We start from the raw sequence: 18,502 nt of genomic DNA, 5'->3' as shown, positions 1-18,502 counted from the left end.
ATTTTAACTCTTCGATTTGGCAGATTTTCAAATCTTTCTCATTTATTTCCAAATACTTAACATTTGTATTCGTCTGTGGAAAATATTGAAATAATAACTTCGAAACTAATGACAGCAGTACATAGGTGTACAACTTTGCTTTTTTTTTCAGAAATTCGAGGCTTTATTGTAAAAAAACTGGTTATACATTTATGATTCAAAGTTCTATCCATGGTCACTACTTTCTTTCATCTTTCGGGCAGCGTACGAATTCCGCGTTGAAAAAACTGGTCATCTTTTGAAGCGATCCACCAATCGATCAAATTTTTACTTCTTCATAAGACCGGAAGTGCTGGTCAGCCAGACCGTGTGCCATTTATCGAAATAAGTGATAGATCGAGGGAGGATACGGCGAATGGGGTAGGACTTCTCATTTCAACGTTTCTAAGTATGTCTTGACCATTTTCGCAACATATGGCCAGCATTATTATCATGCTATACAATCACTTCATCATGTCTCTCGTTGTATTGCGGCCGTTTGTCTTTTAATGCTCGGCTCAAATGCATCAATTGCGTTCAACAACGATCGTCTGTGATTGTTTCAGTCAGTTTTAACAACTCTTTATACACTACGCCGAGCTGATCCTACAAATACTGAGCATGACCTTGGAACCGTGAATATTCGGTTTGGCGTCGACGTGGAAGCATGGCCGGGATATCCCCATGATTTTCTGCGCTTGGGATTATCGTAATGAACCCATTTTCCGTCTCCAGTCTCAATACGATGCAGAAATCTGATCTGTTTTTGCCTTGCAAATAACTGTTCACACGCAAACAAACGGCGTTCAACATCTCTCGGCTACAACTCATACGGCACCCAATTTCCTTGTTTATAAATTATTCCCATGACTTTCAGCATTTTGAAATGACTTGTTGTATCACTCCCAATGATCCCGGCAATTCTTGTTGACACGAGTCTTGATTAAGTTCCTAATGCCTCCTGATCTTCGAGAACCTTCTTTCTTCCACCTGGTCTTCGACGTTCGAACTCGGCACGTTCTTTAGCTGACAGCGGCGTCACCACAGGTATTAGAGAGCATTCTATGAGCCTCAGTTGCAGATTTCTTCATATTACAGGAGAAAATTAAAACCTTCCGCAAATGACGAGAATTTGGCTCGTAAGCTTACATGTTTAATCGAGAATAACTAACTATTTCGATGGCGTTATGTATAAGTACCTAAGCTTATTGTATGACATCTACGATCTATTTATTTCGACTACCACTTGCCGCTACAACCATCTATTGTAAAACAGCGGAAGCAAAGTTGTACACTCAATATTTTCACTGCACACTTTTTTTCATCAATATTATGTTCCCACAATTCATCATTCCATATCCTTGATTTTTAGCCTCGTCTAAGCTCAGTCTGGTATAGGTTTGAGAGGTAGGAAGAAATTCTCAAGGATTATGACAAGTAGGTGTACTGTGTTCTTATGATTTGAATGAAGGAATATATTCAAATTCCACATTCACGTTCAAAAGCTCCTTAATAGAAATGAAAAATGATCACAATACATAGGAGGACTAAATTATTAATCCCTGATAGAAATAATTGAACCTACAGACTATTCCAATGTTTTATCCAATGTTCAAACAACACGTCTATGAAATAAAATCTGTTACTATCTATGCTTTATTATAATTGATTTACAGTACAAGTAGTATCAAGTGTATCGATATTGCTATATGTTTTTTGATGGGTTATATGCACTCGTATACTATTACGCTTATCTACTAAAATTCATGGAATGTACGCTCTATTTATATCGATTTTTATCTTTTTATTGCATGTTTTACTCTATTGCTGGAGTCCAACCACAAGTTCCCTGTCGAAGTTATTTATTTCATGAGTTGCTTATTATCGGAAATGGTTCTGCACAGAAATGAATCAGGACTTCTGGACGCTTCTATTGTTTTTCGGTAGTAATGGATTATTTTCCTTTCGAATTAATGTTTGTTCGATATTTACTTAGGATTTACAATGTTTGTTTGAATTTGTCCTAGCTTGTGAAGCTTTTTTAAACTCGCATTTCATTTTCGAATATATCGAGTGTCCTATGAAAAACTAGGTCAAGTTGGATTGGAAATCTCGCAATTATTAATGAGCGCTTATCATTTTGATACTTGTGAGATTCATCACTTTTCGTTCGACAAGAAATTGCTAATGGAAATTTCAGGTGATTATACTTTATAGATAATTTTATCTTTTCAATCTAGACGATATGTCTTTTTGCAAGTATTCGTGTGATATGAAGGTGACATATTTACGATATTTTTTATTCATTGGAAAAATGTGTAAGAAATTCGCAATAAGTTGTCATACGATGATGTTCATTTTACAAATCAGTATAATCGATCCGAATAAATATCGGATAGATAGATGAAATGTTATTATTTATGAAAAAACTTCAATTCATCAGGTTCAACGTTTTTACTAATAACGGGATGGAGATAGAAGAGACAAGATAAAAAAATTAAAGAATTATGTATTGGAACGTGACGACGAGATTTTGAAACAATCTTATGATATTTTTCAAACGAATATGAGTAAACATCTAGTTGATGATTTCTTCGAATTTTTTAAAAATTATAGAAATTGAATTTTGTCATTATCTCTTCATATATGAAACAAATATCCTCTCTTTGTGTACTCATTCTAGCAGTATTATTATTTTACCCAAATTTTCGTGGAAATTCATCCCAAACGATTAGGTTAGATTCGATTATGAATTATTATCAAACATCTTGTTGAGTTTTTTTTCCTGAAAAATATTAATTCATGATTAAAAGAACTATAGTAATAAAATTAGGCTGAACTTTATTCGAAACTCTAATTTAATTTTTGTTATTTTATTTATTTGAAAAGTGAACCTACTCTGGCTAAACCTGAGTGATATTGGCGAATATAAAAGAAGAATTGATATTCAGGAATTTAGGCAGTTTTTTATCTTTGTTCTTGTGGGTTGAATTCAGTTTGTTATACAAGAAGTCACAAATTCGTTTTCAAAAATGACCGTTAACTCATTCCTCATTCTATTTAATGGTCTCATTTATATATCTATTGAATACTTAATTAGTTAAATAGCTCTTTCGTCTAGATCTCTTCACTGAAGCTGAAACTATGAACGGTAAATTAAAATCTATTCGTATTTGATCAATAGAATTTACGTCGAATTAACTTATAAAGTCGTTTTATACAGAGTGATGAAAAACCTTGATTCGGAGACTCCATTTGTTTTTATATGTGGATTTTAGTCATCGAAATCCTATATAAATGCCAGCTACTGTAAGCTCACAAAAATATTGAAAATAAATACCGAAAATTAAATATTTTCATTTTATCACATATTTCAATTTGTTTTTAGATTTGAAATCGCCCTACGGCTTTTGGTAGATTACAACTTATACCAGAAATAATTAACGATTAATTAACGAAATTCGTAAAGTATTCAGATAACATTGATTATTCTAAGAGTTGGAAGAAGGAACTTGAAGGAATTGCTTATTAATTAGTGCAATTTTAATGAGTTGCAATTTCATCAAAATATTGTATTCAAAAACCAACTTAAGAAAGAAGGAGAAACCAATCAATTGAATCAAAGTACGTATCAATATCTTATATCACTAAAGTGCGTTATGAATTTATCATTATTTATTGTTGTATCATTATGACTTACGCTTGTTACGGCAAACATATTCATAAGTCTAAATAAATGAATAAAATATATGATAATAATTTTTGATGAGAAAATTTAAGGAAAAATTAAAAAAAATTGATGTATTTTAGGCATCAGCTGTTACAGCTTGTTCATCCAAAATTGGCCTTGAAGTGTCTGCTCTGAATTTTACCAATTATTCTTCATCATTAAATCCATCCTAGGGGTCTTCTTCAATTTCGGTTCGAAGTTAAAAATTTCATACATTTTTGTGAAATAATAGTGCCCAGTAAACGTAAAAACGCTTCTTTCATCTTCCTGTTTTCCCTCCTTCACAAAACAAGAGGATGCTGAGATAAGTGCAACATTTAAAATACCAACCCAAACATTTATGACTCATTCCCGGTGTCAACAGGTAGAAGCCAAGATGAGCAATAGGTCATGCCGCTTCACTTGTCTATTTGTAACGAGAGAACCTGAATAGTTTGTTGAAAAGCATACACTTTCGAAAATAAAGTTTGACAAAGTGGCATTTCAATTGGAAATCATTCCAATCCAATTTTTCGAATGCCAATTCAAACGTAATTTAATGGGATTAGAATGATTGTATTTGAAGTGATTACATCAGTTAGTGATAGTGATGGGCCTCTATAAATTGGTGACCACGAGATACTGGTACACAGAGTCACGAAAACGGTGAGTCCCACGTAGAATTGAAAATTTCAAGGTGATAGTTGATCAGACTCTATTAGATTCTTTGTTCCCCATTTCCCAGTTACAATTTGTTGTCATACTTTTGAACAACTTCGTTTACTCTTGTTTAGTTTATATTGATGGATTATTGGAAAGTTATAGTTGTTAAAGTTCAAGAAGGTATATTATGTCATTCACATTTAATTGCACCAGTGTAGTCGATTGCACACCTTAAAAATCTAATATGAAGAGATTAATTTGCTGACTAAAAATATTCCTGCTATTTTTTTCTGGGCATATTTTCATAAATGATTGTTTATTTATCGATATTGTTATTACTCGTTGGAATTTACCTTCAATTGAATGCATATTAACTTCGTAATTAATGTTCATCAAATTCTTGTAGTGAAGTATATAATTTTAAATGATTACGAACAGAACGTTTGGTTTATTATAATAAGCCTTAAGAATTGTTCAAGGAGACATTCCCTCCGAAGTATTCAGAGCTTGAAATATGTACGCTGTTGATTAGAATTTTTATAAAAGGTATTTATATGAAATTTGATCTGAAAATCGGAATATTACTGCATCTGTACTAACTGAATACAATATACTTCACTGAAAGGTCTTATTCTCAATAGCTTCTGAGTTGTGAATTCTTGAATCTTCTATCTGATGTTTTCATATTTTTTTGAAATATTCTGTAAAATGAAAAAAAACATTGAAATTTGCAATACTATATCTACCCACTTTAATCCAGATCGAAATAATTTATTTCATACATCTCTATATTTTTCGTTCTGTGAACTGAAAAGTAAAATCTTAATATGTTTTTATTTTGAGTGCTTCTCACCAAAATATGAAACGAAAATTTCCATGAACGGAACATTATATTTGATGAAGGTTAGAGATTTGAAAATCATAGTCCTTCATCTGAAAATGAAATATGTATTTCGTTTTACGTGCCTCACCTCTTGAAAAATTAATTATCCTTGACCATATCCCAGATATTTATGAGCATCCTCTATATTCACAACGGTTATATAGAATGTGCTATCTGCTGCTCCCTTAGGTATACTCATATATCATGCGTAGTTAGAATGAGTACAAATTATCAACTGTGAAATTTTCGTTCGCCAAATTGTCTATGTATGGTGTTAACTTACTTCCGCACTCGGCAGTTGATGAATATTATGGGTTTTGCAGGATGAATTGGCACTTAGCTTTCGATAAGCTATTATCACATCACGATTCAAAACGAATGATTAAATGGAGAAAAAAAATTATTTAGATGTAGAATGGGAGTTTGAAGCTCCATGCAGAATTTTACGTTAATCGCGTAACTAGAACCAGAGAAAATTCAAGAAGAATATCGAAAAAAAAAGCCACCAAATATCGCGAGTAGTTTTGGCGCCTGAAGCATAGAATTTTTCAGCGCTCCTGAAAAAGCATCAACAACAACATGATCTCCCTCAAATTGGGCCGAATTGCCGCCCCTCAAATAGAGGCGCCTGAAACGGTCGTTTCACCCCTAACGCCGGCCTTGACAACAACCCATATTAACTCTGAAATTCATCTCAAGGTTTACCCACTTAACTTTTCGTTAAGAAAATACTGTGAACGTTCAAAATTATTATAGAGAAATTAAGCTGTATACACCTCAATAACTTTTTGAAAGTAATAAAAATCTCTACCAAATAAGGAAACAGAATATAGGGTGTGCCGTTCGAAATAATTGATATCAACGTTTGAAGAAGTCTTCAATGAATCGTCTCATTTTGAACACCCAGTAGAGTTCTCAATGATTATCAAAAAGTCAGTACTTACCTCCTTCTTTCTAGTATTCATTTTTAAAATCTCATTCATTTCGAAGAATCAATTTATGACAAATCGATATATCTCAAAAACGGTAGATTTTAAACATATAAAACTTCGAATGAACTTGGGTTATTTTTTCCATGCAATCTGAAAATCCAGTGGAAAACAGGGTGATCCATAAGAAAAAACTTGTTTAGTCATTATACTTTTTTTTGTACAACCTGTGTATTTCTAAACAATTCGAGAATTTAGCCTATTGATACTGTGTCGAAAAAATATTCGAAAATTTCAACGTTTAACTGTTATAGAGCATCTCGTCAATGGAAGAACACTCTGTCCTATGTATAATATTTATTAATCTAGTAGTGAGCTCTCCAAGGGCGCATAAACGAATGAACTTTCAAAAGTTCTTGACTGTCACGTCAGTACTTTCCAAATTTTTTAACTAGTGTCATAGCTTCTTTATCAGAAATGAGGAGAATATAATTCTTTTGAAAATGTATTCCCGTGTCATGAATAAATACCCGTCATTTTAGGCAAATGATTAAGAAGAACTTGAAAACGTAACATCTAAATTGACGATATTCATAGGAGCAAATCATGAGTTTACAGTACAGAGTGGGCAAATAAGCGAGGTAAGCGGCTATATCTCAGGATCCTTCATCGTAGAGACTTGCGGTCAAAAATTTTACCACTAAAGTGTATAAGAGAACACACTGGAAATTATTTTTAAGTTCATACCTCTACCGCTAGGGGGCGTAATAGCTACCGTCGAGTAGAAAAATGAGTTTTACTCGAAAATGTTTCATATGAAGTTGAAGAAAAAATATCATCACTGTAATCCTTGGAAAATTCTCTATCTTTTTGAATTGTCACTTTCGATTTTACGACATCAAATAAGGGTAGGTGAAAGGGAGAAATCTGACTGATTGAAACGCCTGTAACTTCAGTTTGGCTCAACATTTTTGAGCAAATTAGATCTCGTCTGAAAGATAATATCTTGTTGATTGAGGACAAAATATAGTCATGATAAATTTGTTTTTGCTGCTTTTGGTAGGGGGCGCTAAGTCAGAAGTTCATTGCTTTGTTCATTTTACTCCGAAAACACCTGGAGCTATCGCTTTGCGACCTTTTGGTGTTTTCATACAAATTTGATGGCACAATTTGGTTTTTCGCAGTGCATCAGTTGAAGAATATCTTCTTTCGGCCATAACTTCCGAACGCCTGAAATTATAACTTTGCGACCTTCAGGTTTTTTCATGAAAATTTGATGGCATTTCTGTTTCTATTATCTATTATCTATCATTACATTTGAAATTTCGGAGTAAAATGAACAAAACAATGAACTTCTGACTTAGCGCCCCCTACCGAAAGCAGCAAAAACAAATTTATCATGACTATATTTTGTCCTCAATCAACAAGATATTTTCTTTCAGACGAGATCTAATTTGCTCAAAAATGTTGAGCCAAACTGAAGTTACAGGCATTTCAATCAGTCAAATTTCTCCCTGTCCCCTACCCTTATTTGATGTCGTAAAATCAAAAGTGACAATTCAAAAAGATTTTCCAAGGATTACAGTGATGATATTTTTTCTTTAACTTCATATCAAACATTTTCGAGTAAAATTCATTTCTCTACTCGACGGTAGCTATTACGCCCCCTAGCGGTAGAGGAATGAACTTCAAAACCATTTCCAGTGTGTTCTCTTTATCACTTTAGTGTTAAAATTTTTTACCGCAAGTCTCTACGATGAGTGGATCCTGAGATATAGCCGCTTACCTCGCTTATTTGCCCACCCTGTACATGAAAAAATCACAAGTGATTCATATATAATTCAGCAGTGTACAAAACTTTCAGACTCAATAACACTTCCAGCGAAACTTCTACCCTCTCGCAAATACCGCTACAACGATTTCACATTTGTCTCATTCAATCAGCTCCCTAAAGCTAACGTTTCCAAGATCCCATTAGGGAGCTACAACGTGAAAACTACGGACAACATAATTAGAACTGATGGCAAAGATCATTCTCAATCCCGTGCGCCGTCTAGTGTCGAGTGTCTCCTTTATTGAATTCCTGCCGGCAAATGAAAATATCTCCGGAATTGATAACGTCCCTTGAATCACGATTCCGGACCGACTTACTTCGGGAACCCCATAAATCTCTGTCGATTTGAAATATTCACCGTTCCAGAAATCTGGAGGATCCATTTTCGCGACCGTAAAAGCGTCAGCAGGAGGCCAGCAGAAGGGTCATCCCGCAGGACGGCGGGATCAATGAGAATGAAGGTGCGGAAGCGTGTGGGGTAGAATAACGAATGTAAATTTGCCGGCCGTTCCTGCTGAAGAATTTGGCGTTCGGGGAAATCGTTGGGCATTGTTGTCGCAACGTTTTTTTTTTCCCTGGGAATTAATTTCATGGAAGAGATTCATTAGTATTCGTAATCATGCTTTTTTTACTGTTATTTTTCGTGAAGAATCACCTTGATTACGTAAAGGTTCGCACGCACTTTGCCAGCTCATCCGACATCGAACTGGGTCATTTCGGTACGAGAATTTTTACCTTTAAGGGTGTTCAATACCTTGTTCATACCACTGCTATTTCAGTGCTAATCAACTTGCTAATTCCAATTCCAAAGTACAGGTCGGATTCATTTCATTTTTTGAGTGAACAATGACGTGATAGTGAACTTGAAGGTCTCGTCTCGATTTTCAAAAAAAAATCGATAGTATTCCGAAAATTGAACTTTGAAATTAAACACTTTCTTTAAATGACTATTCAGCTTTAGAGAGACTTCTCATTTCAAGTAACTCATCCACAAATGTTCAGTGATATTATGAGTTTTGAATTGGTGCAAACATTTTTTTAAAATTGCTTGATTTGCTCTAATTGTAGATGTTTTTCAAATAGAATTATGTTTTTGGGAACGCCTCCCAAAGGTTTACGCCTTTTTGCAACATAAACGCCAATAGAATCTTGGACCGTATTTTATGGCTCGAGATGAATGACACTCTTATGATTTACGAGGGTAGGGTTTCTCTGATTGGCTAAAATTGTGTACATTACTAGTTTATGACAATATTGCACTGAAGAATAGGGATAGGTAGAAAACTTGTTATGAAATCATTGTTAGAATTACAAACGATACTGTTCCTGAAATATATAATATGCTAGCTGATTTTATTCGTAATGATGTCTGGAGAAGTACATTTTGAGCGCTTAGTATCATAAAGAAAATTTCAAAAGTCATAAAGAAATTAAGATGAAAAAAAGGTATCTGGATTTTTGCCGAAATATGGAAAATTATTAATATTTGAGAAATCTGAAAAAAAATTCTCAAAAAAAAAAATTTCTTTTGAAAAACTCCCTATTCCCGAAACTCTATCTACAATATTTGTCATTTAATTTAACCCTAAAAATAGGCAATTCTTGATTAAGAAAATTTTCTCGTACTTCCTTCATTAATATTAACTTGAAAAAATTTATAGTAAACATTTTTCGCTTCGTGAAGCCATTCTTGTATACATACCTCCTTGAAAATTTCATGTCATAAAAGTTTAAGAAATTGCAATATTTTTTTTTTAATAATTTTTTTCGTTAACAAAAAATGAAAAAATTATGTAATGCAATGTGAAGTGATGTGCGCACCGAGCTGCTGAAATTGATTAGTCAGAACTGAATATTCATCGTAGATAGGCAGTAAGCTTAAAGGTATTAATAGTGAGCTCCACGAGAAAGGAGAAGAACAGCAATATCTTCATCAAAAGCCCTTAAAGAATATAAAAGGTGTCTCAAAAGGAAGTTGCTATTTGTTAATCTTGGGAATTTAATTGCTATGGAGAGTTTTTCGGGAGCGGACCGCGCATTGTGTGTACGCGAATATTACAAAAAAAGAAATTCTGCAAGTATAGCGCAAATAAATTTCGCTCGAGGTTTTCGTTACTTAATTGACGCGCCAGGCATCGCTCTCATTGGGAAATTAAAAAAAATTGAGGAGACCGGTTCACCACTAGATAAACCAAAAGCCAGGCGCCCAAGGTTATTGAGCTGAAAGTACGTAGAACGGGTTAATCGATATGTTCGTGATGATCCCGACCTCCCCATTCGTAAGCGCAAGTGCTTTGAATGTGCATAGATCATCGCGACACCGCATTCTATACCCTATAACATTCAATTGGTGCAAGAATTGAAACTCTAGGATGCCATTCAAAGGAATTCGTAAACCAGGCAATTGAGCACTGAAATTTATTTCCCTACGCCTCTACTATAATTTCTCCAATTTTCTACTGTTGTTTATTTGGGAGGCTGTTCTCCCTTCTCATGTCAAATTATTCTTCCACTTTATTCTTTGAAAATAGTATTTCCTCTTTCTGTCTTTCATTAGGATTTGTATTATATTTCTTAATACCCTATTCTCAGGTTCTTTTAGCATTTCATAATCTTCTTTATTCATGTGTAAACTATTTCCTAAATAGTTTCAATTTTCAATTCTTTTCTGATTTGTTGGTTGCTTATATTCCATAGGGCGCCAACCGCTGTTCTGATTACTGTATATTCAGTGGTCTTTGCAAACTGATCTCTCTTGTTGTCTTTAGTATTATACCAGGTTACTCCTGCATACGCAATGCTTGGTATTAGCACTATATTTATCATCTTCAGCTTGTTGTATAAGGAAATTCACTTTTTGGGTTGAGTAGCGGGTAGAGTCTCCTAATTGCCTAACCTTTTTCTTGTGTACTTCTAGCTGTTCGCTTAAAATTATTCTGTCATCTAAAGTTACTCCTGCCAATTGAAAAGTCCCCGGTCTACCATAGCAAAACACATTTTTTTGGCAAAATTAGATTTTATTATCAAACTTAGTTTCCTCTGAGGGCGATACAGCGATTATAGCGATCTTCCAACTTCTCGATACCATTTTTGTAGTAAGATTTGTCTTTCGCTTCAAAATAAGCCTCAGTTTCGGCGATTACTTCTTCATTGGCGCTAAATTTCTTTTCAGCGAGCATTCTTTTGCGGTCTGAGAACTGGAGAAAGTCGCTGGAGGGCAGATATGGCGAATACGGTGAATGCAGAAGTAATTCGAAGCCCAATTCATGCAATTTTGCCATTCTTTTCATTGATTTGAGGCACGACGCATTGTCTTGACGAAGCATCAACTTTTTTCATTCAAATGGGGCCGTATCTTAACGATTTCATCCTTGAAACAATCCAATAACGCTATATAATAATCGCTGTTGATGGTCTCGCCCTTTTAGAGGTTATCAATGAATATTATACCTTGCGCATCTCAGAATACTGATGTCATAACCTTGCCAGCTGACTATTGTGTTTTTCCTCGCTTTGGATTCGGTTAATCGTATGCAGTCCACTCAGCTGACTGTCGATTGGACTCCGGAGTGGAATGATGGAGCCATGTTTCATCCATTGTCACATATCGACGCAAAAATTCAGGTTTATTGCACTTGAACAGCTTCAAACACTGCTCAGAATCATAAACACGATGTTGCTTTTGATCGATTGTAACTTGTAAGCTCGCGCGACACCTATTTTGCACACAGCTTCCTCATGTACAAATATTCGTGAATGATATGATTTACACGTTCGGATGATATCTTCACAATGTCTGCTATCTCGATCAACTTCACTTCACGGTCTCTTCACGCCTCTTTTGGGCGTCCACTGCGTTCGCCGTCTTCGCTGCTCATTTCACCACGTTTAAACTTAGCATACCAATCATGGTTGATTTTCCTGGTGCAGACCCTGGAAACTCTTCATCAAGACAAGATTTTGCTTCAACTGTATTTTGTCCCTTCAAAAGGCAATATTTTATTGGCACACTAAATTCTTTTTTTCCATTTTCTATTTCAAATAACAAAAGTAGCTACATTCACAACGCAATATCTCACAAACTAATGGTCGGACTACTGTCAAAATTTTACACGTATCGTTTAAAGATTTCTACTAACTGAAAATCATATGGATTTAACACTAGCACCGCCATCTGTGCATCAGACCGGGGACTTTTCAATTGGCCTTATATAATCTCCCAAGAAGTTGCAATTTACGTACGCGCAACATACACCATGTCTTCAAAAAAACTAAAATTCCTATCGAAAAATACTTAATTTTCTAATCTGAATACCTACACCAAATTTTATCAGAATCGGACTGAACCAGGAGCACCGTACATCTGCAAAACGCTGAAACCTTTGTCTGGATAAACTGAATTCTGTAAGGCACCATCTACAGCTAAAACTAAATACCATTACAAAATTCCATTCAAATCAGATAAGAATTGTAGATAAAGTCACGGATGTACGAAACAAAAGGTATACAGAATGGTCTGAAATCTCTGCCTTCGGTATACTAGGAAGACATATTTCCTCTAAGTATAACATTTCTAATGTCGTTGAGTGTAATTACCCATCTTAGATGTTCAATTTGACCGACTGGGGCATTACCTTCCGAGTAAAAAGAAATTCGAGCTGTCAGAATGTGAGCGCAAAGGTTCTTTTCTTCTGTTTTATATGGAGATAGCAAAGTGAACATTTTGCGGCAGTTTCCCTCGCTTGATGTAATAAATGGAGAGATTTCGCTCCACTGGAATTGCAAGAAGTGAAAGATTCAATCGGACTCCAACACGTAGGTCCGTGGGGCCGAACAGAGGGCATCTAATATTTATGTACGTGTTTCCGGAAATTAGGTTAGGTGGGGCCAAGATAGAACCGTCTCTTTGAATCAACATCCACGAACTCGGGTCTAATTAGTACGAAATTTTAATTCGCTCCTAGTCGGAGTAATTAACGATCATAAAATTCGAATCTAATGAATAAAACTTTCACTCTGTCATCTTCTGTGAACCGAGTTGGGATTGGGGTAATTTTCACGGTTTAAATCACTGCGGCTGGAATAAATTGCTTTCGTCCAGACAGCCTTCATCGGGAACTTTTTCTCGTAGTCGACATTTTTTCGGATTCAGTTGGGTTGAAATTTATAACCGTTTAAGAAGAAGAAATGAGATTTGGGTAAATATGCAACCCAAATCTATTTCTATGAAAAAGTGGATTAATTCATGAAAAATTTCCATACTAATCTTTTCTGTATGGAAATTGTATTTGAAAGAAGATATTTCGATTCGCTTCATGTTGAGAGAGTACTGACAATAGATAATTTAAAAATTCTCATAAAAGTATTGCTAGAATTCTTATTCTTGCTTAGTTAACACAACTAACATCAATCTTATAGGGAGCTCCAGCTGTTTTAGTTTTAGTTTATTCACAGTTCTCCATTTTGTCAGTTCAACAAAAAACAAAAGCTCTTCATTAAATGTTGAATTGTGAATAAAAATTTGTTTGTCGAAGAGACAAAATGATTTCATCAATAAGATGAACGTTTGATGGGTACAAAAACGACTAAGAAGTGGAGGAACACTTGTTCCTCATTTGTAAACTTGTCAATTGTGATCTTACTAAGATATATAAACGCTAAAATTGTATAGGTATCGTTTGAATGCTTTCGTGCCATTTTGAATTATTTTAGGTCATGAAATGAGTTGTCGCTCGACTAGTGGCCTAACTTTTTGCAAAAGTTCTTCTTTTTCTTATCTTTTATTTAAAAGTCTAACCTGTCCCTCCTCACGGCGGCTCTATCCAAGTGGGGAGCCAGCTTTTCAACCATCTTTTCTTTGAACTTCCCACGTCTCTTTTTCCGATTGGTTATTGGATCCTTGGCTATACTTATTAGTATTTCTTCTCCGGCTCTAGTGACATGGTCATTCCATTCTCTGCGTCTTTTTCATAAGAATTTTCCGATGTCCACTATTCCGCATTCATTTCTTATAACCGCATTCCTTATGCGATCCCTTCTTGTTTTTCCAACTGAAATTCAATAGTGTAAATTCATTGAATGCGATTAAGGTACTGGTAAAAGATGAATTTACAAGTTAGTCGTGCAAACCAGCTAACAAGCTTCAGATTAACTGCTCTCACCGAGACCGAAAATGAGTACATACGTCAAAGTTGATCGAAAGAGAAGGTTATGTTGAAAGCATTCTTTAGGTCGCCACGATGTTTGCATATTCTATCGGAAATCTATGACTGAAATTTCGACAGCGAATAAGTAAAATCATCTGAGTATTAGCAAAAAAAAAAAAATGTAGAAGAATGAAAGATTTTTACCAATATTTTGAATTCCGGTATTCGCTGCAAATCCCCCATTCTAGAAGAAATTTTTCTCTTTCTTTATGGAATTGGTAGCCAATACTGGAATTGAAAACATTGGTAGGACCTTTCATAGTCAAAGACTAAGATCTTTTTTTTTCTTGGGGGATTGGGGGAGATGGGTAATCGAAAAAAATTTGATCAGGTTCATACATTTATTTTATGATAAATAAATAATTATAAAACGTTTATAAACAACGAGGAGCATTTTAAAGACATTACATTTTTTTCCCTTATAGAACTTTTAATAAATTGGTGATCATAATAAACAGAAAAAATAAATATAATATACAAACTATAATTACTCAAAAACAATTATACAGTGACTTTTTGTGGATGTAATGGTCTCTCGACAATTATATGGGGATTTCCACTGCATCAATTTTGCTTCTTTCCATAGCCACCGAGTGAAAATGGTGATTCGTTACTGAAGAAAATTCAATGCAAAAATCGTGATTCATTCAAATGTTGTTCTTCGGCATATGTTCTACGCATTCCATGGCCAGCTTGCTTTAGTTCTTGTGTCAACCTTATAAAAATGGAGACGCAAATCCAGATGCAAAATAAGCCATCGCGTGCCGTAAGAGAGGCCCAAATGTTGTGCGCGCCGAAGAATGTAGAAGTTTGAATCTCTTTCAACACTGTCTCTTACAGAGGCAAAATTTTTTTTCGGTCAAGCGTACATTTCGATGATGGTTCTTAAGACATCAGAAGAAATTCAGTTTGTTCGAATTTTTTCACTGTCAGATGTACGATTATGTCGACCATAATCTGTTCGTAATGCACGAAACGAATTATAATTTTTTGTCGTAAGTTTTAGCAGTTTTCACACGTTCATCAGTAGATGAACGATCCATATTGTTAAATGGCCAACCTTCAATTAAACTTATGACGACGCTTCGGATGACAGTTCTGTTGGACATATGTATTTTGTTAAAAGTATAACAGTCAAGTTTTTCACTATAAGATGAAACCCAGTAGATGTTGTTCTTTCTGCACTAGTATAAATACTACTCAGTACCGAAAAAACTGTTTGTTTTAACTGCATAGTTTTGAAGTAATATTTTATAGACTTTGAATGCTGTAGATCAAAATTCAAAAGATAATTCTTTCCTTTTTCTTCGAATTGAAATTTTCCATTATTCAAGGAATTAGGAGATTATGAAGTCTGTCCTTAACAATACCTATGTTATAGTCTATTAATTAGAGCTCAAAAGAGGATAATTATTTGTTCAACGAATACTTAGCAAGTGTTAAACTTACGAAGACTCACGATTAGATTTCAATCAGAAAGTGGGTTATCGTTATTATGATCAACGTTGAGGTGAATGGACAAAAAATTAATTAAACTTAAGAAACGATTAAATACCGTTCATTGCTCTGTTATTTCCATTGTTTATCAAACGTATATGCTCTAAATTATAGTAGTATTCCGCCTTAAATAATTGGAGCTATACAGGGTGCACCTTTTAATACAACAGTATTGCTCGATAGAAACTTATTTTCATTTGAAATTGGGAAACTTTTTTTCAAACATGATTAATTAAATTGAATTGGTATATCGAGGTGTGAATCAAGTGATACTCAATAACACCTTTATTTCATTATTCCAAGCTTTCGGCTAAATTCTCAGCCATCTTCATGGAGCTAAAACATTAACTAAAGTATGCGGGATATCATGGTCAGGAGGCTTACCGAAAAATGGGTTATTCCTCGGTCTAGCTTTAACATCCAAGAGTGTAATTAAATAACAACTTATTAAGTAGTGTAGTATTCAATCTATACATTGGAATCGATATACTTTTACAAAAATTAATTAAAAATTATCATTCAAATATGGGTCTGAGAAATACAAGAAATGGAAACTCATATTCGCATTTGCAGACTAAAATTACCGATAATATAATAATATACAATACGAAATACCAAAATGGTTGTCATGGTGAGAAGACTACTTTTCCTCACGTCCCATTTTGGATTTCCATAATTTGAAAGAGTCTTTTTGAAAATGATACTAAAGTATTTGTGAAGTTGAAACTATAAAAGTAGTTTGTGATAGTTGAGATTTTTTGTGATTTGTGTTGCAGATTGTTTAATGTGTCGATGGCGACCAGCCAAGCACATGGTTAAAAGATTAAGGAAGGAAGGATATACAATACAACGAAAAATTAACACCTCGGTTTTCCGGCTTTAAAATGAAAATGTGGAAAATCGCTCGGACCCGCCAATTTCTGATTCGAGGAAAAACAAGTTTTCCGCTATTTTCATTTTCGTAACACTTCAGCCCCCCTGACGGGGGTGAGCACAACTCCTTGATTTTGAATAGGGATGAGGGGTGTTGCGATAACTAGTTTTGAAAATCGTATCGAGTACTGTTTGACCCTAAAATTCCTCTTCAAAATATCCATCGATAATTAAATAACAGCGAAAATATTGAAAGAGGCAATGTAGAATTTATATCGAGAATATTATTCGTGTCAGACACATTTCAAAGGTATTTAGTTATCGATTGAAATTTTGAAGCGGAATTGTAGGGTCAGATAGAACTGATACGATTTCAAAATTAATTATCGTAACACCCTTCATCCAAAATCAAAAGGTTATACTCATCCACGTTAGGGGGTTTCGGGGATGGGAAGAGCGGAAAAGTTGTTTCTCCTCGAATCTGAAATCGACGGGTCTGAGTGATTTTCCACATTTTCATTTTAGAGCCGGAAAATCGAGGTGTTAAGTTTTTTCTGGATCACTGTGTATATATTCAATTGCATGATCATGTGTCGTTGATTTTTTGAGGAATTAATTTTTTTCTTTGATTTGTTTCCTTCAGCTAAAAATACAAAAAAGACAATAATTTTCACCCTTCCAGATTCGGGAGTTTGAAACGAATCACTCCTGGTTCGAAATTAGAGTTTGAGATATTTTAAATATTTAGCATTGCAAAAGGAAATAATAATTCAAAGTTCAAAATTTGCAATATTTTTCTTTGTATTTTCAATACTTCCATCGCATGTTTTATTGCTATCAGACCTACTTTGTTTTGGAGAAAATAACATGCATTGTCGATTAGTGAAAAATTTTATATTTATCCAATGAATGGACTGAATGGAGGTTAATTTCACACCTAAAACCCCCACCCTATCACCACTCCTTAACTCAATGAAATCCTCTCGTATATTCACAGCCCAACCCTTCTGATAATTATCTCTGGCTAGTTCATCGGTATATTGAAATTAGATTGATGTTTATTTTGTGCAATTCATTTAATGATATGTCTTTGGAAACATGAAAGCATCGATTTCCATTCATTCATCATGAGTTTCGATTCTTAACGCCCTTCAATTCTAGAATAAAATTTCCAAAATAAAAAAAAAACTTGTTCAACATAATTTTGAAATTCTCAGCTTTCTAGCCGTGATCTATAGTCAATATATCACTTTCTAGATCGAATATTATAACTCATTAACTTAGACCTAAAACCTCTATATGGATGCCTTTCGAATTTGTAGGCGAAACGAAAAATCACGGCTGAAAATTTCCCATTCTGTTTATTAAGGAGTCTTGATTTTCTCCATTCTTTGAATTAAAAATTTAAAAGATGGTATTTTTTCAATAAGAATTTGTTTTTGACACTTTTTGCAATTTGAATTGAGGATGAAAAATTGCGTTTTTGACACTTTTTGCAACTTGAATTGAAGATGAAAAATTGTTGTTTTTTTTTGTTAATATCGCACCAATTAGTGTTTTCTATTATACGGTTGTAATTAATCAAATTGTTCACCAATTACTTCTTTTAATCCGTTAAAAATGTGAGTTCGAAATATCTAATGAAAAACATCTATTCGTTCTCCTTCAACACCTTCTCACAGAAACTTTGAAAGCCATTTTCATGTAATTTTTAAAAATATTCGGTTCTTATTCCAAATTGATCGTCCTACCTGAAGAACATTTTCTATGTATGCAGGATGTAATTTTTTTAATTAACTGCCTCTTGAAATGAGATACACTACTAAGTGTTTTCTGAAAAAAACTGATCAATATATTTAGGTCAGAGGTTTTTTATGATCTTTCAGAATT

At 34.2% G+C, this 18,502-nt stretch overlaps 1 protein-coding gene across 5 annotated transcripts in view; it reads left to right on the top strand.

The window, feature by feature from the left end:
• LOC123673643 (ecotropic viral integration site 5 ortholog) overlaps positions 1-18,502 on the top strand; it is a 110,276-nt gene that overhangs the window by 47,213 nt on the left and 44,561 nt on the right. Inside the window, exon 1 of one of the 5 annotated variants that reach the window (XM_045608227.1) lies at positions 4,168-4,393. The exons of the other annotated variants lie outside the window; for them this stretch is intronic. Within the exon in view, the coding sequence (XP_045464183.1) occupies positions 4,338-4,393 (56 nt within the window). The 5' untranslated portion in view covers positions 4,168-4,337. Of the gene's footprint in view, positions 1-4,167; positions 4,394-18,502 lie in introns of those variants that run through there. 5 annotated transcript variants of the gene reach the window in all.

The sequence above is a fragment of the Harmonia axyridis genome, chromosome 2, assembly GCF_914767665.1.
Source record: "Harmonia axyridis chromosome 2, icHarAxyr1.1, whole genome shotgun sequence".
Lineage (NCBI taxonomy): Eukaryota > Metazoa > Arthropoda > Insecta > Coleoptera > Coccinellidae > Harmonia > Harmonia axyridis.
The sequence above is the reverse complement of the archived record's forward strand: the minus strand, read 5'-3'. Positions and strand labels throughout refer to the sequence as shown.